The 22,475-nt window shown below is 34.4% G+C and overlaps 2 protein-coding genes across 5 annotated transcripts; one reads left to right on the top strand and one right to left on the bottom strand.

The window, feature by feature from the left end:
* The first annotated feature begins 3,451 nt into the window (after positions 1 to 3,451).
* LOC133700013 (homeobox-leucine zipper protein REVOLUTA-like) lies at positions 3,452 to 12,263 on the top strand. Its single transcript, XM_062123566.1, has 18 exons — positions 3,452 to 4,454; positions 4,971 to 5,130; positions 5,727 to 5,809; positions 5,916 to 6,006; positions 6,132 to 6,227; positions 6,345 to 6,458; positions 6,554 to 6,637; positions 6,763 to 6,915; positions 6,987 to 7,061; positions 7,489 to 7,595; positions 7,737 to 7,920; positions 8,727 to 8,915; positions 9,453 to 9,533; positions 9,958 to 10,092; positions 10,272 to 10,606; positions 10,873 to 10,978; positions 11,155 to 11,304; positions 11,765 to 12,263. Exons 1-18 carry the CDS (start codon positions 4,216 to 4,218, stop codon positions 11,912 to 11,914), a joined length of 2,532 nt encoding a protein of 843 aa, XP_061979550.1. The 5' UTR covers positions 3,452 to 4,215; the 3' UTR covers positions 11,915 to 12,263.
* A 1,366-nt stretch (positions 12,264 to 13,629) lies between these two features.
* Positions 13,630 to 16,752, bottom strand: LOC133699067 (CASP-like protein 5A2). 4 transcript variants are annotated; one of them, XM_062122201.1, is made up of 4 exons: positions 16,503 to 16,752; positions 15,801 to 16,044; positions 15,078 to 15,210; positions 13,630 to 14,047 (listed from the first exon to the last, which is right to left on the bottom strand). In XM_062122201.1, exons 2-4 carry the CDS (start codon positions 16,013 to 16,015, stop codon positions 13,856 to 13,858), a joined length of 540 nt encoding a protein of 179 aa, XP_061978185.1. In that variant the 5' UTR covers positions 16,016 to 16,044; positions 16,503 to 16,752; the 3' UTR covers positions 13,630 to 13,855. The 4 variants fall into 4 exon arrangements, with proteins under 4 accessions (XP_061978185.1, XP_061978184.1, XP_061978183.1 ...); XM_062122200.1 differs by having other exon boundaries at positions 16,495 to 16,751; XM_062122199.1 differs by having other exon boundaries at positions 16,517 to 16,751.
* Positions 16,753 to 22,475: the final 5,723 nt, after the last annotated feature.

Genomic DNA, 22,475 nt, shown 5'->3' with positions numbered 1-22,475 from the left:
ATGTTTTATTTTTTTTCTTTGCTTCAAATTAATATTTTTTTTTGATATTTTCAGATCATTTTGATACGCTGATATTAAAAATAATTTTTAAAAAATAAAAAAAATTATTTTGATGCATTTCCAAGTAAAAAGTATTTTGCTACACACTAAGTATTTTCCACACTTCCACCAAACATTTTAGTATTTTTTTGTTACACATAAAGTTCAACCATAATTTTTACCAAACACGTATCTAAATCCAACTAACCGTACTTTTTTTAAACTTATTTTTTTAAAACCACAATTACAAAAGCTACCTCAAAAACAAAAACACTAAGAAAAAGTATTGGCAAAATAACATAGTTTAAACTTGTCACGAATTTGAATTGCAACATCTAATAGATGTGGCTATTCCCCAAGCATGACAACCTCCGTGTTGTAATTCTAAATCACTATATTCAATAAATTTTGTTATTCCTAATAGTGACAACCTTCACATTTCACTTCAGAGTAATGACAACTTAATATATTTTGATTCTGAATTGTGACATGTTGTGAAATTTACCCCACCCCTCTTCTTTTCCCTCGGATCACATAACATATGAACATAGCCTCTCATTCTCTCTTTAATTGACGTTGACATCCTTTTTGTGAAAAAAACCCACAAACCAGTAGTTTATTGTCCTTAAAACTCACTCCATCTTCGTCTTCAGGTCTTCAATGATGTTTTCTCTTCAAAAGCTATTGATGTTGCTATCACCATTTCTTGGTCTTACAAGTAAGGTAAATATGCTACATTACTATTAATTATATGAATTTTATATTTAATTTGTGATCGTTTAGTTGAAATTAAATTATTATGTATGGTTTAGGTTGAATTTATGATTTATTGAATCGTTGATAGATTAGCTATGAATGCCATCAATTATGATCGATTTGATACCATTGAGCATGAAAATAAATCAAATTGGTTTAATTTTAATAATTTTTTTTGTTTTTTATTTATTTTTACAAGGAAAAGGTAAGCTGTGGGAAATAACCCAAAAATAGATTATGACAATTGCCCTCCCTTTTACAATGCTTACGACATAAAGTCTTGTAAGAGACTTTATATAGTAAGCTTGTAAACAAGAAAAAGAAATGAGAGATAGTGGACTTATTAGATCAAGAAATGGCCAGTCTTTAGAAGTGAGGGCTCAAAGCGTTCTCATTAAGAGATATAGATAGGACTAGAAAGCGTACTACCTGGATGATGAGGGCTTGAAGGCGCACTCGAAAGGAAAGAGATATGGTTATAAAGCGTACTATCTAGGTGACAAGGGCTCAAAAGCACACTAAAAAAGGAAAGAGATGGGGCCTGAAGGCATATTATCTTGATGGTTGAGATCTCAAATACGCACTTAAAAAGAGAAGAGATAGGGCTAGAAAGTGCACTATCTAGTATACGAGGGCTGGAAAGCGTGCTCATAAAGAGATAGGGTTAGAAAACACATTATCTAATGGCTGAGGGCTCAAAAGCGCACTTAAAAAAAGAATAAATAGGGCTAGAAAGTGCACTATCAAGTATATGAGGGTTAGAAAGCATACTCGAAAAGAGATAGGATTAGAAAACACATTATATGATTGTTGAAGGCTACAAAACGCTCTCGAAAGAAAAGAGATAAGACTAGAAAGCATATTATCTAGAAGATGAGGGCTAAAAAACACATTATCTAAAAGATGAGGGCTCAAAGATTCACTCGAAAGGAAAAAGATAGGGTTGAAAAGCCCATTATTAAAGTGATTGGGGCTCAAATGCACACTCAAAGGAAGAGATAGGGCTTGAAGACGCACTCTCTGAGAGACGAGGGCTATAAAACGCACTTGAAAAATAATAGATAGGGCTAGAAAGCGCACTTCTAGAAGACGAGGGCTTAAAGATGCACTCAAAAAGAGGTAGGGTTAGAAATTGCACTACCCGAAAGATGAGGGCTCAAAGACACATTCGAAAGGAAAAAAATAGGGCTAAAAACGTACTTTTTAGAAGACAAGGGCTCAAAAGCACACTCGAAAGAAAAATGATGGGGTTAGAAAGCGCACTAAGTGGTGATGAGTGATTTTTTATTAAGCATAGTTTTAATTTGAATATTGTTAGGTTCTTGGATGTACTAAGTGTCATGAACCAAATTAATTGTAAGATTAACAAATCAAATAATTGTTGAATTGCAGTTATTATGCAATTCAATCTAATTTCATACAACATGTATACAAGAAGTAATGCATCATGAATCTTATAAGAACCCTTCAAATATGCACGAGGAGATTTGGCTACTGGAATTTCGTTGGTTGTGGTGATTTGGCTATTGGAACTTTTTAGCCATTTCATTAGCTGTTGCAGTTTTAAAATGCGACATTTACTTGATCTTATGGTTTCTAATTACGACTTTTTTTATATGTCACGGTTCCAATCGTGACTTTTTTATATGTCGCGGTTTTCAATTGTGAATTTTAAATATATAGTGATTTTGAAACGTAAAATTTATTTGATATCACATTTCTCAATCGCAACTTCTTTATATATTGCGTTTTGGAACATGACAATCCCAAACTGTGTTATTTTACTAAAAAATTTTGCAGTTATGCTATTTTATCAAATTTCTTAATTTTCTATGCTAATAGCCTAAAATCTCCACTTTTATTTTGTTTCTATCATTGCAACACGCGAATGATACATGCAACTTCATATACTATACTATTTTCTTGATTAAGTTATCAATAATATTATTTTTTTAATATTATATTTTAAGTGATAATTTAATAAAAAGCCATTTTTATTTTATTTATTTTTATTTAGTACTTGACATTAAATTAGTTTATATGACATGACATATCCATTTAGCACTATAGTATTTTTTGTTTTTTAACATATTTTTTAAATTATTTTTCCTTGTTAATATTTTCAATGGTCTTAGATAATTTTACTATGCTAGTATTAAAAATTTAATATATCATTTAATGTATTTTTAATTAAAAAGCAACATATTTAAATGGGATATAAAGTTGGCACACCAATCTAGATATTTTGATTTAGAAAATGTAAATGCGCTAAAATTATATTATATTATAAAAAGTATTTAGAAATATATTAAAATAATGTTTTTATTTTTAATATTAGCATATTAAAATAATAAAAAATATTATTTTTTTAAAATAAAAATTTCAAAAGTCACGGTTGACAATGCTAAACGGTGCCAAAGAAAAAAAAACCACAATAATATTTAGAGAATGTTTGAGAGTGTGGTAGCTGTTGCGGTTCAAAATATTTTTTCACTTAAAAATGCTTTAAAATAATATTTTTTTATTTTTAAAAAATTATTTTTAATATTAATTCATAAAATAATTTTAAATATAAAAATAATTTTAAATATTGTTCTTAGACTTTTTTTTAAAATATAGTTTAAAGCGCATTCACAAATAATGACAAGCACGCAACAGAGGCCAAGTTAATTTGTGGGGATGTGTGCAAAATGAAACTGCTCTTTCTCTCGCTTTCCTTTCCATCTCCTTTCCTTGCTTTTTCTCCTTTACCGTTTCAAGCTCTGACTTAGATCACTCACTGTCAGACACGCACACACTAATAAAATCCCTTCAAGTCTCTAGCAAGTAGCAAGGTTTCGTTCTGGTTAGGGTTGCTTGGTTTTTCTTCATTTCTGTAATTTTCATGGCAGCAGCTGCTCTCTAATGTCAAACCCACTGGGACTGGGAGAGCTCTCCTTCTTGAGAGAGCCCTTTGTTCTTGTTTTCTTTCTTATTGTCAAAAACTTCTTTGATGTGATCACTGTGACACTGATTTGAGATCAAATAATCTGAAGTTTGGATTTTTGCTCTCTTTCAAAGCTGCTGGTTTTGGTTTTTTTTTTTTTTAAAGCAGTAGTTGGGGTCTTTTCTTGAAACTAAAAACAAACGCAGAGGTTTCTCACAAAATTACACACTCAGATTATGTGTCTGTTCATAGTATTACATATGTATTGTTCTTAACGTATGCAAAAGAAGAAGAAGAAGAATTCCATCTTTCTTTTTGTTTAAGTTTCAAGATTCTTCTTTGTTAAGCTCAAATCATACTGTTCTTTTCCTTTCTCATTTCTTATGTCTTGCAAAGAGGAAGGGAACCAAAGAATCTAAAACCCCATAAAGAAAGCAGACACCTCCTGATTCCTTTATTTCTCTCTGTGTTTGATTATTTACTTTGTGGTGGAAATGGCCATGGAAGTGGCCCCTCTGCACCGAGAGAGCAGCAGTAGTGGGAGCATAAACAAGCACCTTACTGATGATGGGAAGTATGTTCGGTACACAGCAGAGCAAGTGGAGGCTCTTGAAAGAGTTTATGCGGAGTGCCCTAAGCCCAGCTCTTTGCGTAGGCAACAATTGATTAGAGAGTGCCCCATTTTAGCTAATATTGAGCCGAAGCAGATCAAAGTCTGGTTTCAAAATCGCAGGTTAAGTTAAAAAGAAACTAAAATTACTTAAATCATTTACTTTGACTTTTATTTTGATTCAATTTTTGGGTGATCAGGTCTTAGAGGGGCTGGATTACAGCATTTAATAAAGAAGTTTTACACTTTGACATGAAATGCATTGATGCCAAATAATTATGTTTCATTAAGTATCAGATTGGTAAATTAAAGAGTACTACCAGGGTAGCTTTGTTTTTTTTAAAAAAAAAATTTAGGTGGGAGAAACACTACATCTTTTCTGCAATTTGAATTTTGTTTGTTTGCAAGCTTCTTCCCTTTTGCTATTAGTGTAAACCTTCCTCAATTGGGTCATGATTTCACACTGGATTTATGTGCTTCCATTCATAGGGTGCATTAGTTTGTATGAGTTACTCCAATATGGGTTTTTGATAAGTTGAAGTTGGGATGTGTATAAAGAGATCACAGTGTTAATTTCTTCTGGGGATGAAGGGGTTTCCTGGGACACTGAGAGAAGTTGGGTGCTGTTTGGATGTGCAGGTGTAGAGAGAAGCAGAGAAAAGAGTCCTCAAGACTCCAGACTGTGAACAGGAAATTGACAGCAATGAATAAGCTGTTGATGGAGGAGAATGATCGCCTTCAAAAACAGGTGTCACAGCTGGTGTGCGAAAATGGTTTCATGCGGCAACAACTGCAAACTGTAAGTCTCTGATCATGGTCTTTTATTTATAAATTGTTGTTTCCATTCATTCATTACGATGATCCATATTGCAAATTGGGTAGTGCTGGGGATGATATTGGAATATACGTTTGGCATGATGACCCAAAGTAACTTTAACTAACACTTCTGGGTGATTCCAACTTTGATGGTTTTATCATGTGTCACAGATTTTGCGATGTAGAAGGTGCATTTTATCTGTGTTAATGATGTTGTTCTAATCTATGTATGATTTTTGTTGCAGCCTGAGGCCCTAGCATTAACTCTAGTCTAAACAAAGCCAACTTCCAGGGGAAGGAAAAATTATAGTAACTACATATCATTATTAGTATTATGTACTTTTCTTCATACCAGCTAGTAATTTTAAACTTATTATGTGCCTCTATTTTCTTGTCTCATTTTCTTCCCATGTTTGGTCATGCTCCGCTTGGTGCTTAATTAGTTGTAGCACCAATAGTATGTTTTTGCTGTTTTATAAATGTAGTTCTAACTGAGCTCCATGAATTAAGCATTTGGTGTAATCTTATGTGCTTTCCTTCATTCTTCGACATGATTTATTTAAGTTGATACTGGTACAGGCACCAACAGCAACTGATGCAAGCTGTGACTCTGTGGTTGCCACTCCACAACATTCACTAAGAGATGCCAATAACCCTGCTGGGTAATCACAGTTACCTGGATCTCTTTTCCATTTTGTTTGTTTGTGGTTAGCCGAATGCTTGTTTGTTGGTGTGCCATCCAACTAATATCATGGTTTTTTTTTTCAGACTCCTCTCAATAGCTGAGGAGACCTTGTCAGAGTTCCTTGCAAAGGCCACAGGAACTGCTCTCGAGTGGGTCCAGATGCCTGGAATGAAGGTTTTTTGTTTTTATATATGTGTGTGTGTGTGTGTGCACGCGCATCTATTCCACTGGTCTTTTAGTTGATAGATTTTCTTTATACACCTTTACTATCTGAATGAATCATTTAAATTTGTTGGCAGCCTGGTCCGGATTCGATTGGGATTTTTTCCATTTCACAAAGGTGCGGTGGAGTGGCAGCAAGAGCCTGCGGTCTTGTAAGTTTAGAGCCTAAAAAGGTATTCACACTCATATCTGTAAATAACTGAAGTTGCTTCTTGACATTGATTACTGGCTGCTTGTTTTAATGTGGTATATATATGCTATATGAATTTTTTTTTCAAAATATATGACAGATTGCAGAGATCCTTAAAGATCGTTCATCTTGGTTCCGTGATTGTCGGAACCTTGAAGTTTTCACTATGTTTCCTGCTGGAAATGCTGGAACAATTGAACTAGTGTACAGTCAGGTAATCAAGAATGGATAAAGGCTTGATTTCCTCTGCTATTCTTTATGGATTTCTACACTATTTACCAGAGCAGCTAAAAGTTGAAATTGGTTTAGATATATGCTCCAACTACTCTTGCTCCAGCACGGGATATGTGGACTCTGAGATACACTACAAGTTTAGAGAATGGCAGCCTTGTGGTACACATGTCTTCTATAGTTCAGCTCATTCGTATAGATTAATTCTTGATTGACAATTCAGCTTTAGTGTCAAGATCAACGCTGTATTCAGCTTTAGATGTCTCATTTGTACATCTTATATTAAGGTCTGTGAGAGATCACTTTCTGGTTATGGTGCTGGGCCCAATGCAGCTGCCGCTGCCCAGTTTGTGAGGGCTGAAATGCTTCCTAGTGGCTATTTGATAAGGCCATGTGAAGGAGGGTCAATTATCCACATTGTGGATCACCTGAATCTTCAGGTACAGTTTTAGACAGTTGGCATTATATGTCTCTTCATAAGTCAGAGGTAATTCTTTCATATTTTTTCCAGGCATGGAGTGTGCCTGAGGTGCTTCGACCACTTTATGAATCATCAAAAGCAGTGGCACAGAAAATGACCATTGCGGTGAGTGGGTTCTTACTGCAACCATCTTTCATAAAGCAGTATCGTAAGGACTCAACTATCTCTGTTTTTTATTTATTTATTTACTATTCTTATAATAGGACTTACCCTCAATAAGAATTCTTATCTGATCAATTTTTTGCATGGGATGCAGGATGCAATAATTTGAGTTTGTTTTAAATTGTTACTTGATTTGGTTGAGATGCCTTATATGCCTGTGAAATTGGAGGCTATTGCTCTACTAGTCGAAAATTAGGAACCTTTTCTTTTTCCTTTCTTTTTCAAATGTGGGCATAGTTCCTCTATTGTTAAACGTTATTATGTTGATATGTGGAGTGTTTATTTATTGGTCCGCTGTGTATGGAGTTACAGCTTTCATGGATAAGACAAGTTTCAACTCTATAGTACTGATTATCTGGTTGCTTTCAAGGCACTGCGTTATGTCAGGCAAGTAGCTCATGAAACCAGTGGTGAGGTGGTGTATGGTTTGGGCAGGCAACCAGCTGTTCTGAGAACCTTTAACCAAAGATTAAGCAGGTACTATGACCGTGTCTGTTAATTTAAGTGGTTTTCTTGCAAAGACATTCATGTGGACCAAATCAATGTGTATTTGATCATTCAAGGTGTGCATATGGATGATTTAATTGTATATTTGTGTTCCATGTCAACTTCATGTAGAGGTTTCAATGATGCCATCAATGGGTTTAATGATGATGGCTGGTCACTGATGAATGCGGATGGAGCTGAGGATGTAATAATTGCAGTTAACTCAACCAAGAACTTGATTGGTGCTAATAATTCTGCTCATTCTCTTTCGTTCTTGGGAGGGATTCTTTGTGCGAAAGCTTCCATGCTACTGCAAGTAAGTTTTGAAACTATGATCACAAATTTTCTATTGGCTATTGAAACAATAAAGAAATATTTTGAGGGTAATTGTTAACAACATTCTTCTGCATTTCCAGCAAACCCTGAATAAGCAAGCTTGTTTAATAAAGTACATTTTCTGATCAATTTAATATTTTGCCATGACTTTGACGTTGCTTATAGTTTTCATCATATTTACTTTCAACTTTCTATTTGTTCTTACTTCTGAAATCTGGATTTACAACAGAATTATTTTCAGGATATTCACCTGATGCTCTGTGGCTTTTTAACCTTCTTGCTATGTATGGACAGTCTTTAAGTTCAAAATTTCCTTGTCAAAGATGCCAAATTTTGGTTTACTGGTTTTTGACAAAGAGGAAAGCTTAGTTTGCCGTATGGAGTTAAAACTTTGGAGGGAAAATGTTAAAAGAGAGAACATTTAAGGGTGAAGTGTTTGGCAGGAATTGAAAAAATTAGGACTCATATTGGGTCTCAATTTAAATCAAATCAATATTACAATGAAGTTTTATCTTAAAAAAATCAAATAATATTATTTGTAGTTCGAAATTGGATGTGGAATAAAAAAAGTAAATATTAAATTCAAAAAAGAGAGGAAAAATCACGAAAACCAAAAATTTTTCCTCCAAAATTTACTTACCTCTCTCCAAACCTTGAAAATTTCCTCCCCCCAAATTAATACCAAACAAAAGTAAAGGGGGTGAAAAGTTGTGTGTGATTAAAAGTAAGAATTAGTGCAACATGTCTTTGGATAAAACTGATTTCTTCTTTGCTTTTATCTGCTAGAATGTGCATCCTGCTGTGCTGGTCTGTTTCCTGAGGGAGCATCACGCTGAGTGGGCTGATTTCAGTGTTGATGCCTATTCTGCTGCATTGTGGAAGGCTGGTTCATATGCATATCCAGGAATGAGGCCCATGAGGTTTACTGGGAGCCAAATCACCATGCCACTGGGCCACACAATTGAACAAGAAGAGGTATGTTATCTGATGCAATCATTTCATCATCATGCTAGATTGCTGGTATATTGAATAAATAGGAATGTGCGATTGTTTAAAAAATGGGATGTGTTATCCTAATCATATTGCATTTTGATTCCCTGTGGGTTTTTCCTTTCATTTTTTTTTTCATATTGAAAAGGTAATAATAATGAGAGGTGTTAAGCTTTTTGTCATCCTAGCGTCGAGCTATTTTTCCGCAGGACCTCCCCTACAGTATCTTCACCGCAGTAGAGTTTAATCACCCCCTTAACATATTCAGTGTTCAAATTGTCGTGATGGGTACTGAGCATTTGGTTTTTGTGTCTATGGTTGCTTCCTCTTTCATAACCTCCTGCCCTAGTTCTCTGTGGGATTTCAAAAACATTGTCATGGTTTGATAGGCGAGTCTTCTGTTCATACAAAAATGTTGTGCCTGCTAAATATAGATCTTATCCTGCAATGAGTGCAATTATTTGTGCTGCACAAACAAACATTTTCAAGTACTTTTGCTCCTAACTGAAACTTTTGCTCCAGTTGCTTGAAGTTATTCGACTTGAAGGCCATTCTTTTGCACAAGAAGATGCTTTTGTTTCACAGGACATCCATCTCCTACAGGTGCTGCTTTTAGCATCTTATTTATTTACCTTTTTCAACCTGCTATAGCATGTAGTAGTTTGAATTTTTTGTTTAAATGAGTGTCAAGGAGTTTTGGGGTTGCTATAGTTGCAATCTGCGCCCCATTTTTGACACGGCTAACCTTGACTTGTTCAACTTGGGCAAGGTAGCATGGTTGATGGGCCTACTTGGTTCATAGTTTTCCTGTGTAATTTATACCATGTTCCAGGGTCCGATCAGTTTCCCATTTCCTCCCTATTTACTATATCTTACGGAATTCAGAGAATTTCTTTTGCACTAAGGTTTGTTTATGCTGTACTTACAGCTGCCTAAGAGAGGCCTGATTATGCTCTTTAACCAGACATGTATATACTAATAAGAACTGGCTGCATGTGCTTTAATGGGTTTCCCTTGTTTTGGGCAGATATGTAGTGGAATTGATGAGAATGCTGTTGGAGCCTGTTCTGAACTAGTTTTTGCTCCAATTGATGAAATGTTTCCAGATGATGCTCCACTGCTACCTTCTGGTTTCCGCATCATTCCTCTGGAATCAAAAGCAGTTAAGTATGAGTGGATTTCACTGTAATTTTTCCTTTCCATTGGCTCAACTGGACAAGATACTCATTCGCAAAATATGCTGCTTCTTAAGTAAACATATTTGTCTCAGTTGTGTTTACTCGAGGCCTTGCTGAAAGTTGCATGACATTTTTTTTTTAATATGCCAATGTTGTTATACAGAAGGATACACAGGAGGTATTGACTACAAATTGTACTCTGGATCTAACATCAAGTCTTGAAGCGGGGCTGTCGATAAACCACGCTGCAGTGGATGGCTCATCGTGTCATAGTTTGCGATCAGTGTTGACTATTGCCTTCCAGTTCCCTTTTGAGAGCAATCTACAGGATAATGTTGCCACCATGGCACGTCAGTACGTACGTAGTGTGATTTCATCTGTCCAGAGGGTTGCCATGGCCATATCTCCATCAGGATTGAGTCCAGTTTTGGGACCAAAGCTATCTGCAGGATCTCCTGAAGCTCTAACCTTGGCTCACTGGATCTGCCAAAGTCACAGGCAAGTTCTGCTTAAGTTTTCATCATGGTTTAGTGACTATATTATATTAATATTAACACTAATGAAGTGCTAATGACCGAGTTGCTCATTATTTTTCTATAGCATCTTGTAGTGCATCTTCTATGATAATTTGAGCTTGATAGAACTTCATGATCTTTAGCATCTTCTATGATAATTTGAGCTTGATAGAACTTCATGATCTTTAGCATCTTCTATGATAATTTGAGCTTGATAGAACTTCATGATCTTTTCTTTTTCTTGCTTAGTTACCATTTAGGAGCAGAATTACTGAGATCTGATTCTGCGGGTGGAGATTCTGTCCTGAAACATCTATGGCATCATCCAGATGCAATTTTATGTTGTTCATTGAAGGTACATTTACATCCAATTGGATAACACAGTATATCTGTCAAATATTTAGTTGAAGTGCTTCTGAAAATTGCAGTTGCTACACCAGTGCTCCACTACTGAGGAGATCATTCAATCTTCAGTGTCTGAGATAACATCAGAGATTTTTCATGTATCTGTGTTTTTTTTTTGTTTTGCAGTCGCTGCCAGTTTTCATCTTTGCCAATCAGGCAGGGCTTGACATGCTGGAGACAACTCTAGTGGCTCTACAAGATATTACACTGGATAAGATATTCAATGAATCCGGACGCCAGGCATTGTATACAGAATTTGCAAAGTTAATGCAACAGGTAAGTTTTACATGGAAATACGTTCTGTTTTTTCTCTTGACCATATGTTTGTCTACATGTTGAGAAACATTGGATGTTTGCTGTCAAGTTAGGTTATTCACTAGAATTTCCATCATCATTATAAGGCATTGTAAAGATCTGCAAAATTATAGGTGCTCTTTCTTGTGATTTTGAACTTAAATTCTATGGATTGATTTGAGATAATGTGCGGTTTTGTTTCTGCGTATTCCCCAAATTTTCATAAGCAAAGAAAGCAGGGATTCATAAGATGTAGTTGAGCGAGCATCTTGGTTAGATTAATGAGATCATTGGTACAGTAAATATGGATCCTGTGCCTTTTTTCCTCCATTATATTTGGCCTCAGCCAGTCTACGTGTTACCTTCATTGGGAAAAAGTGGAAAATAAATTGTTTTACTTACAAATCCTAATCGATGAAACTTGTCCTTTTTCCCTGATCAGGGATTTGCATGCCTGCCTGCTGGAATCTGCATGTCAACAATGGGGCGTAATGTTTCATATGAGCAAGCTGTTGCTTGGAAAGTGCTATCTGCAGAAGAGAACGCTGTTCATTGCATTGCTTTCTCTTTTGTAAACTGGTCTTTTTTGTGAACTCCACAGTTCGTTTATCCTACTATGCAGTCGAATACGGCAACAAAGGTATGGTAGAGATTTTTGAAAATGAAAAGAGAAGTTTTATAGTAAATATTTAAACCCAGCTGCAGGTTTTTGCCTTGTCCTTGTAAATAAAAATACCTTTTCCTTTCCAATATCACTGGAGCTTTTCTTGCAGTTTCCAGGAATGTCTTAAAGATGTCATTTCAATGTTTTGCTATTTATTACCTCCACATTGGCACTGTTTTTGGGGTTAAAAACTCGAAATTGCACTGCTGGTAGTCTGGTACTCGATTGGACTTTTCTTTGCTATCAATATTGGGATTTCCGAGGGCTTTAAATGCTAGTTGTGCAGCTTCTGCTACTGAACCTTGGTGCATTTTTTAAAGTCTGTTCACACTCTGTCTTCTTGGCTCTCGTGGGATTCTATCCAAGATTCATGTTTGTTTTATCCACTAGCTCATTAAATGTAGGTCTTTGACTTTTGCATGTGTTTTCGCGCCTTGCCATTTTGCCTTTTTTTTTTCGAGAAAAAAAATATATAACGGTTTAGTATTGTTGCTGTTCCAAAATGTGAATGTATAGTCCTGTTTGATTTTTTAAATAAAATTGAAATTTTTTTTATTGTTTTTGTTTTAAATTAATATATTTTTTATGTTTTTAGATTATTTTAATGTGATGTTAAAAATTATTTTAATATATTTTCAAGTAAAAAGTATTTTAAAAAATAACCGTAACTATATTTTCAAACAAGTTTTAAGATGGGTAAGATGGGGTATAGGAATTGTTTTTGAAAGTTTTTTTTATTTTTTAGAAATGTATTAAAATATTATTTTTTATTTTAAAAAAATATTTTTGGTATTAATATATCAAAATAATTGAAATTATATAAAAAAAATTAATTTTAAAACCAGGAAAAGTTATGTTTTTAAATTATAAATTTTTTTTATACTATGTTTTGAAATTATGATAGCCAACAAATTGATTAAAAAGTTTCGTAGCCAAATCACCTCAACCAATGAATGAAACGCCTAAAAAAGACTACTAGCCAAATTTCTTGTTTTTTTAATATATTTCAACATAAAAACTACATTTTGCTTTTTATATATTTTAACATAAAAACTTGAAGAGGCTCTTCTAAGATTTTATGGTGAATTTTTGAGGCTTGTAAATAAATTTTATAATAAAAAATTCATATTGAATTTTGGGTGAATTGTATAATAACTCCAATTTTTGTCAAAGATCAAACATACATTGTTTTTTCTACCGATTGTTAGCTAGGATCGTTGATTGTTTCCTAAACACAACACATTGTTCAACTGTTTAACGCAATTCGATAATTTGCACACATCCATAGAGCTCTCTACCCAACTCAAACTTCTTTCACACTCATAGCTCTCTTACTCTCGTTTTCTTTGTGCGTTTTCAGCTCTCATAACCCCTTTTATTTATAGCTAAAATAGGGAACAAACCTCCTCATTTCAGTCAATAATGGCAGCCATGCTTGTCACCATTCACGACATTTAGGTCACTTAACTGTCTGCAATCTCAATCTTGACCTTCACCATGCAGCCATATTAGACATGGCTGGTTTATACCATTTGTGTCCACACACAACAAGCACCACCTTCAGGTTTTTACATGAAGTTTGTGAGCTTCCACTCGTGGGATGTGTCATTACACGTATCTCCTCGCGAATGTCTACACCAAAGTCATCCAATCAAATCCATTTTCTAAATAAGCAAATATACAGCACCCCGTATATTTACGTTGCGTTCCAATTTACAACAAAATCGCATGCAAAGAGAAATGCATCCATCCTTCTTTCAAGACACACATGCAACAAACATTAAACAAGACTGTCTTGTATTTCAGTTGGTACCACAACATGGCCAGTGTTGTAAATTAATTTTTTAATTCAAAAAAGTTGTTTTTTCTTCATCGTGATGCCAGTGACCAAAAGTTCAAGAGAAAAGATGGCAATGCAGAGAAACAGCTGATGAATGCCATGGCTGTAGCCGTTTCGAACTGCAAACAATGGTTATCATCACAGCTGTCGAGATCATTGTCGATAAGGACTGTGATGCCAGCAGAAGCACAAGCTGCAGCAAATGTGAACGTGGAAGCTATCTGCAAGGAAATGACACAAAATTGAGAACATAATTTACATGTAAATAAAATAACTGGCAAGATGGCATGGCGACAATAACTGAAGTGAAGTCGAGAAGGATAAAAAATGAACATGATGTACAAGTAACCAACAACATCGCTTTAGTGGAAGGGAGTATTACTGCAACCCTTCTGTTCTCCAGGTCAATTTTTCATTTTTGGAATGATCATCATGAACATATTTCACAAAAGGAAACCTGATGAAAATGTCTGATAAAACTTATGAGACGTATCCCAACACAACTAAAAGTCAAAGGCTATAAAATATGAAGTTTATGCTCTCTGTACAGGATTGATGATATTTTCAACAATCCTAGAGTAGCATGCACCCAAAAGCTTTGAGCAGACACCATAACGACTATAGTTACAGCACTTGAACTTGAGAGATATTATAATGAACAATATCTTCTTCCCATTTCACAAAGAGAGATTAGTCAATAATATTTAGTCCAAGTAAATTCAAATATGATTCCATTCTGCATTCCAGGATGAAATGATTTGCTGAATTTTTCCTCTTATTATGACCCAATGCAGACTCCGCTTCTTAATGCTAATACATTAGACTGGTGATAATGAAAATGTTAGTTTACATAGAAAAGGCAAGCAATGGTAAGTGTAGCTAATGCTTATACAAGCTGAAAATCAAAGGGAAAAAGAAGAAGGAAAAAAAGGGGGTGGTAGAGAAAATAATCAACAAATACAGAAGATTGGATAGATGAATAGAAAAGGAAAGCCTTCAAATCTACAAGTGAAAAACCAAATAGTTCAAATTACTTCCTGGATACCAAATCTTATGAATGCAGAAGACTAGCCACGGGCACAAGCAAAATGCCTATATCCTTGGGAGTAGTATATTGCTGAGATAAGACTTGCAGTCATATATTTCTTTAGGAGGGTAAAGATATGTGCTCCCAACAACACAGGAGAACAAGGATGGCCCAGACGTAGACTGTTAAGATTCAGTTTTGCATTAAAGACATTGTCATCTTACCCCATCACCAACAGCAAAAGAGATGACAATCCTGTAATTCTGCAATGAGCGCATCACCAGAAGGGCATAAATATCAACAATAGCCAAGCAAAGGCTCCACAAGCACTGCAAGCTAGCGGCCACAACTAGGTAGCTGATATCGCACATCAGAAAAGAAAAGAAAAGAATTGATGTTATCAAAAAATTAAGATGATGGTTCGCCTAAAAATTTGACATTCCATCATATTAGTGATAGTGTAGCAAAATTCAGCAGCATGATTGCACAGAGAAGACATTCAAAGCACAACCAATTCAGTCCTTGGGCTAAAACAACTCGTTCATCAACAATGAAATCTTATCAATAGTTTATCCAGAACATGTCAAACAGACTTACTTAGTATTTCCAAACTGCTGATCACATTGAAATACAGACAAGGAAAGCTAATGCAAAACAAGGAAGGATACTCTAAAACATAAGCTCTTTAGAGAGGTATGCCTCGTTATGATGTACCAATGCTAAAAACAACATGCATAAATTTTATCTTCTTTTCTTTTCTAGCATCATAATTACTTGCTACGGCATTTGAAACATTCACCTTCCCTGCTTTAACATAGCAGCACCAACGGAATACTAAACTTAGGGTTTTGAATCTGAACTATTCCTATAATTCTCTTAAATAGACATGAAAGCAGAAGCAAGCAATTGATAGGAAAGAATAAGAAGAAGGCAAGCAATTTAATTACGTAAATGCAGTGACAGAAGCGAAGTCACTGGTGGAGGCCATGACAGAAAGAGCCGTAACAGCAAATACAAACTGAGAGAGACGCAAAGCAAGGCCGCCTTTGGTGCCTGGCATCCCTTGTATGTCTTTCATCCGCACTCCCGGCGCGTTATTGTTTCCGCCATCCGTCGTCGTCGGATCTTCCACCGGATGTATCGATGCATGGCTCAAACTCATCTCTGCTGCTCCTCCTCCGCCACCACCACCTACTTGTTTAATTCATTGCATTAATAATAGTAGAAATCTGTATCAACAACTGCTAGTTGTTAAATCTTACTAGTTCTATTGTTATTAATAATAGTAGTAGTTAGCATCAACACACACAAAACAAAGCAAAAGAATCTCCTATCTTCAATTCTAAATCCGATTACTATTTCTGAGAATTTCTTTTGTTTTTATGACAAAAATCAAATGTTTCTTTCATCTCTCTCCTCCCATATAATTTGGTGATTCTACCAAAAAAACCAAGTAATTTTTATGAATTATTAATTAATAAACTAAAACAACTAAAAAGTTTTCTTGCAGCTCGTTTACTTTACTTCAACATTACATTACAAGTTAAAGTTAAAATTAAAATTAAAAAAAAAAAAAACTCAATTTGCTGGCGAATTCAATGTTTCTTTCTTCTATTGGATGCGGAGAGAAATTCATTGTACATTCGCACAGCACTAAGCTTGCCTTCTCTTGTCTTCTAGGTTTAGTTTGATTGGTAGATGTGGCCCCGTTTCATTCTGAGGTTGTGCCGATTGGAGGCAGCAGCATCGTTATGCATCTAATTCACTGCATCTTTGGGTTGTCTCATTCGTCCTGGGAGAGCTATTGGATGTGAGTGGGATTTGATGGTTGGTTGGTTTTGGACGTCCATGCTTAATTATCAATTCTTTGATCTCGTCATGTACTACTGTAGCAAAGTTGGCGTGCATACCTAGCTGTTTCTGTTTCTGTTTTTATCTGTATAAGCGGAGGCTAAATATAGTAACAAATAAAAAAAAATTACTAGAATTTTGATGAGAAAAAAAAAACTACAAATACGAACTTCAAGTTTATTTCTCTCGAATAATAATTTTTGTTCCTTCTTTTTAAAAGGTTTACATATCTTTAAATTCAATTCAGTCTAAACTCTTCTTCAATTATAAAAACAAAATAAAATTTTGAAATTATAAAAAAAATTTAAAATTTAAAAATAATATGAAAAATCACAAAAACTATCAAAACCAAGACCCCAAAACAAGATTTTCAAAATATAAAGATCCAACCGTTGGAGTAGAGATTTCATAGCTACTCTAAGAAAAATAATTTCCGGAAACTCCTGTAAAGATTTGGATTGTTATTGAGTCTAGATATGACCCACTGGATCCACAAATATATATACTAGGCTATTTATATAATATGTTCGAGATAGATCTGTTTTTAGTTGTGACAGACTCACACATAATTGCTCAGAATCACATCTTATCGCAAGCCCAACTCCGTCACATTTGTTGTTATGATTCAATTTTATTTTATTTGTTTTCATAAGTAGAAAATTAGGGTTATGGGTTGGTGAGAATGTTTCTGGAATTGTGACATGCTTAAAAAGGTTGAAGGGAGGGGGGTTGGTGATTGGATTGGGTGATTGTTTGTTGTCCAAGAGTAGGCAAAGTAATCCTGCGGGGATGGTGGGTTGATTGTTAGAGATTTTGTCTGGAGGACTATGATTTTGTCATGGCACGTTTTTCCTACCATGTCCCCTTTTTGCACCTTCATTCCTTTTTAACTTTCCTTTCCAACTTGTTTGGTTGTTCTCTGTTTTGTTCAATTTCTGACGCAAGACTTGTTTTTCTACCTGGGGTTGATTGTCCTAATGGTTTGTCGCTCCTCCTTTGTCGATAGATCCTTTTGTCCTCTGGTTTCTTGTTGTGTGTTTGTCTTTAAAATTGGATTCTAACCTTTTCCGTTAATCCTTTTACCTTGGCATCTACGTCTCCTTGTGGCTGTTATTGCTTGCTTCTCTCACTCCACTCTTTTACTCAATGCTATTTCCTGCTGGCGCTATTCGATTGCCTCCTCCCCCCGTTGCTGCTTCTGTTGCTACGTGCTATGCTTGGTGAGCATAAATAACGTTAATTTTAACGTTTGCTTTTTATTTTCTTCCCATTTTTTATTTTTAATGTTTTATTTTGTTTGTTTCTTTAATTTGCCATGCTTTTGAACCACGCTTCATGCTATATATGCAATGGTGTTTTACGTTTTATTTTATTTTTCTTTTTTCTTTTTTAATTCTTCCCTATTCGTCCCCCTTTTGAGACCATGCTCATCGACGCATGCGTTCATGGCTTTTTAGCGATACTTGGTAGGGACTTCTTGAAAGGTTTCATTTGGGATGAAAACAAGCCAAATCCCTACTTTAGTTGCTTGTTGATGCTACTGTTTGAGTTCTTTTTTACTTTATAATCAAGTTTTTAAATATTATATTTTACAGCTTAAAATTTAAAGACAGTAGCGCTTTATATCCTTAAATTTATCTATTATTATATTTAAAATAATAATTAAAAAGCCCTGAAACATAAAAATAATAAAAATAACACTAAAAAATAAAAAAGAAATATAGAAAGAGAGAATAAAAAAAAACCTTTCTCTCCTAGGAAACTCTTTCCTTTCCCTTTTCAATCACACTATTTGTCGTACCCACCCACCCCTCCTTCTCCTTTCTTTTACCTTTCTAGCCTTGATTTATCTCTCTCCCTCTTCCTCCCCATTTCAAAACTCACACATCATACATTCCCTTATTCTCTCTCCTTCTCCCTCTTTTCACTTCACTTCACTCTCACTGCGTACCCCCTCTCGATAAGGTAATGCTCTACTCATGGTTAAGAGTACTATTACTATATTTGGGCTGCTTGGTTTTGCTTTGTTTACGAGAAATCAAGCACTTCTTTCGGGTTTTCAAACTGTTTTTGAAAGTTAAATTCAAGTGTTGACAGGAATATATTCTGTGGCCTACTTGGCTTTTGTTTCTTTGGGAGAAATTCAGCATTGTTTTGGGTTTTGGACAAGAATTCATTTTTGGTGGTTTTGAGCTTAATTAGTTGTTATATTTCTCAAATTGGGTTTTAAATTGTTTCACAAACGTGAATTTCAAGTGTCGAAATGGTTTGTTTCACTGGAGGGTAAATTACTTAATTTAGATGAATGGCAACCTTGTTTGGTTGCTGAGAATTAAAGGAATGAATTATGTGGGATTGAAAGTGATTATGCTAGTCAAGATCATTGGAAGGCAATTTAACTTTGAATCAAACCATAAATCATACTTTTTTTTAACCCGAAACCAACCCAATTTCAAAGCCTCGAGCTGCCTTAGTTTAAACCTAAAATCCAGTCGGTTTGGACCACAAATCATACCCAAAAAGCACAATCAAAACCTAGTTGAATCCTTTCCAAAAAAACTCTGAAGTTGCAATAAAAAATCAACCCAAAACATGAGATGATCAGAATAACTTTCCCATTTTCTTAAAAAAATGATCTTTATGATCAATTTTGTTTGGGTCTTGGTTATTGATGGTGGCTAAAATATCTTCAATGTATCTACTTTTTAAAATCTCATTTGATAGATAGCATCAAAAGCGCTTCCTATGTGTGCATTGCCTTTTGTGCTTATGCCTTTTTTATTTTATCGCTCGATTTAGCCCCGTTGTCTCTTAACAACACAGGGTGCACAATCATCCTCCTTCCACTTCGTGAATCCCATCAACATCAATTAACGACTAGATGTCGCCAAAGTTTACAACCAGAACACGTTCTTGTCCTTGGGATCCCTTCGCCATCCAATATTTCATTGTGTGATCCAGCATATTTCATCATGAATCATCACATCTAGTCGAGTTTCGCCATGCATTTTAAGCCCTTGGATCAAGTTCATTTTCACCTATTTATGAGCCAAGTTCTTCACACTCTCTTCGCATCTTGATCCTATACAAACTTTTCCCTAGTTCTAGCAACTCGAATCGCTCTGTACAAACTTTTCCTCAGCAGCACTGTAGTTTTGGCCAAGCTACTTATCAAGAAATGAGGAGGCGTGACTCCCTTTTTTTTGTTTTTGGTATTTAATTTACCCCATCATTTATCTTTGACACTTTGCGTGCATTTCTTTCATTGATTTATGTTTTTTTTTTCCTTCTTGGTTTACAACTCTTTTGTTCTCAAGAAACTCTGAGAAATACCTCGACATATGTAGTTCTTTTATAACATTTTTCAAGTTCCATAAAAAAAAAAAAAAAGTCTTGTTTTCTTGCTTTATTGCCTAAAAGGGAAAATCTGTTGCAATTTGTGTGGCAATGCCTTGATGTTTAGATTTGTTGCTTGATCCTAGCAGTGGCGCTATATCTTAAAAAAATCTGCAACAATATCTGCGCATATAACTCAATGTTCGCTTTCATATATACTTTTAAGATTAATGGTCACACTTATCATTTGATATGATCTTTCTAGCCCATTGATGGTGATGTTCCTAGATTCATGCAACTTTATATCTACGATACTGAGAATAAGCTTGCTAGTCGACTTGCATCGTTCACTAATGACAACTCATCAACGTTTTTTGATGAAGATGTGGTTTAAAGTATTATGCATGTTCTTGACTTAACTAATTACTTAGTAAAATTATTTTGAATTGGGAAAGAAAGGATCGCTAGAGTCAACAATCCTGATTATGAACTTCATTTTCTTGGAAAAAAAGACTATGTTTTGTACCAAAATATATGATGATCCATCATGAAATGACATAGGTGGCTTGGTTACGGAAGACATTAGAGAGTTTCTCTTCAAGCAAGACATTATTATTGAAAAAATAGGTGAGTGAAAAAACTAAAAAATTAATTAAATCGAGAAAATTAGAAAAAAATAATTAAAAAAACCAAACCGTGAAAAAAAACCGATTAGAATTTTGAAAAAACCAACCGGTTTAGTTTTGGTTTTATAAGTTTTAAATTGAAAAAACTAAACCAAATCCAACTGAAAAAATGAAGCCAAAACCAAGCCAAACCGAAAAAATTGAGTCAAACCAGTTTAAACTGGTTTTTGTTCTAAAAAAACCGAACCGAAACCGGTGATTTGAACCAGTTTTGGTTTTTTTTAAAAAAAATTAATTTAATTTTTTTTGAATAAAAACCGAAACAAACCAAAAATAACCACCTCTAATTAAAAACTACTCAAAGTTTATGGCTTTACAATACCCGCATTTATTTCCTCAAGTCCCCAAGAGATCGAGCTTATTATTTAATCTCATGAAAAAAAAAAAAAAAAAAAAAAAAGCTTACCACATACTCATCTCCTAGGCTGGCAAGATTCTGAATTCAAATGTCGAGCATCAGAGGTTCCTAACAAGTAAAGCAGTCCTATTTTTGACAACATTGTTTTCAGAATTATGATACATGATGACTCTTGTGGAATTTCAAATTAATGCGAGAGATTCTTGCATGAAAGAAGGCCAATATTCGAAATGTTTCCTAAAAAAATCAAATTTGAGACTGTTTTTCATGAGAATTGGTTTGCTTATCGTGAATGTCATGATCTTCGCGACAACTTCATCGTCACGAAAAATATTAAGCTCGGGAACACCTGCGTTGTTTCATGCAATATATATAGGTCTTTTAATAAAGTAAATGCTCATATTAATATTGAAATCTGATTTCAAATAAAGTATTTATTCAAGCATGTCAAGAGAGGTCGGATAGATGCATGATGGTTATTCGAAAGGAAAATATTGATGAGACTCATGCACATCATACAGGCTCATTTACCATTGTACCAGCTTGATGTCGTTTCAGGAAATAACTCTCTTTCATCGGATCTTAGAAAGCCAGGTATCGATAAGATGATTACTGCCCGATTGTTTACATGGTTCTTTTTTTTTTTTTTTTTGAAGTAAATCACGAGAAATAAATGTTTAGTAACAAATAAAATTCTATTCACTGCTTATAATTCCTATTATTATTTGTGTTGAAAACACAGAATCATTGAAAACAACACAATATTGCTTTCTGCTGTAGAGAGTGTCTCTGCTCTCCATTGTTCACTTGAACAATGAAGCATATCTTTACTGTTCTGGCTAGACCGGATCCAGTCAAAAGCTAATAAATGCATTGAAACAGGTCTGACCCAGTAAAAAAAATTAAATTTTACCTTGATTATATTAGACGGGGATCGCTTGATGACGTAGCATTTGTAGAATTTGATCGCAATCCTAATTTTGTTCCTGATTATATTTTACCTGATGTTGTTGCACACTTAAAAAACCAAGAAAATTGTAATTCTTGTCGGATGTATTTCATACATGATGGAATTGTAGATAGTTTAATTAAACAATAAAAAATATTTTATATAAAGTATTATCTATTTCATGATATAATAGCAATAGTTAAATCTACAATATGTAAATTAAAAACCATCAATATTAATATATATTTTTTAAAATTATTTTATAACCTCAATTTCAAAAGCATTTTTAACCAAATACATTAAACTACTTTTTGTTCAACCTCAATTCCAACCACAGTTTTAACCAAACATACATAAATATCAAACAAACCTCAATCAAAAGTACTTTTTATAAAACAATTTTTTTTCAAACCACAACCATAAAAATTACCACAATACCAAA

Source organism: Populus nigra, chromosome 7, assembly GCF_951802175.1.
Source record: "Populus nigra chromosome 7, ddPopNigr1.1, whole genome shotgun sequence".
Lineage (NCBI taxonomy): Eukaryota > Viridiplantae > Streptophyta > Magnoliopsida > Malpighiales > Salicaceae > Populus > Populus nigra.
This window is presented reverse-complemented; position numbering and strand designations above follow the sequence as displayed.

What these genes read in the sequence shown, in the direction of transcription:
- LOC133700013 (XM_062123566.1), top strand. Translation starts at nt 4,216, where the DNA reads ATGGCCATGGAAGTGGCCCCTCTGCACCGAGAGAGCAGCAGTAGTGGG. An exon ending in GATGCCAATAACCCTGCTGG is followed by an intron (nt 5,810 to 5,915) that starts GTAATCACAGTT and finishes TTTTTTTTTCAG; the next exon opens with ACTCCTCTCAATAGCTGAGG. An exon ending in TCCAGATGCCTGGAATGAAG is followed by an intron (nt 6,007 to 6,131) that starts GTTTTTTGTTTT and finishes ATTTGTTGGCAG; the next exon opens with CCTGGTCCGGATTCGATTGG.
- LOC133699067 (XM_062122201.1), bottom strand. Translation starts at nt 16,015, where the DNA reads ATGAGTTTGAGCCATGCATCGATACATCCGGTGGAAGATCCGACGACG. An exon ending in GCTTCTGTCACTGCATTTAC is followed by an intron (nt 15,211 to 15,800) that starts GTAATTAAATTG and finishes GTGCGATATCAG; the next exon opens with CTACCTAGTTGTGGCCGCTA. An exon ending in CTTTTGCTGTTGGTGATGGG is followed by an intron (nt 14,048 to 15,077) that starts GTAAGATGACAA and finishes ATTTCCTTGCAG; the next exon opens with ATAGCTTCCACGTTCACATT.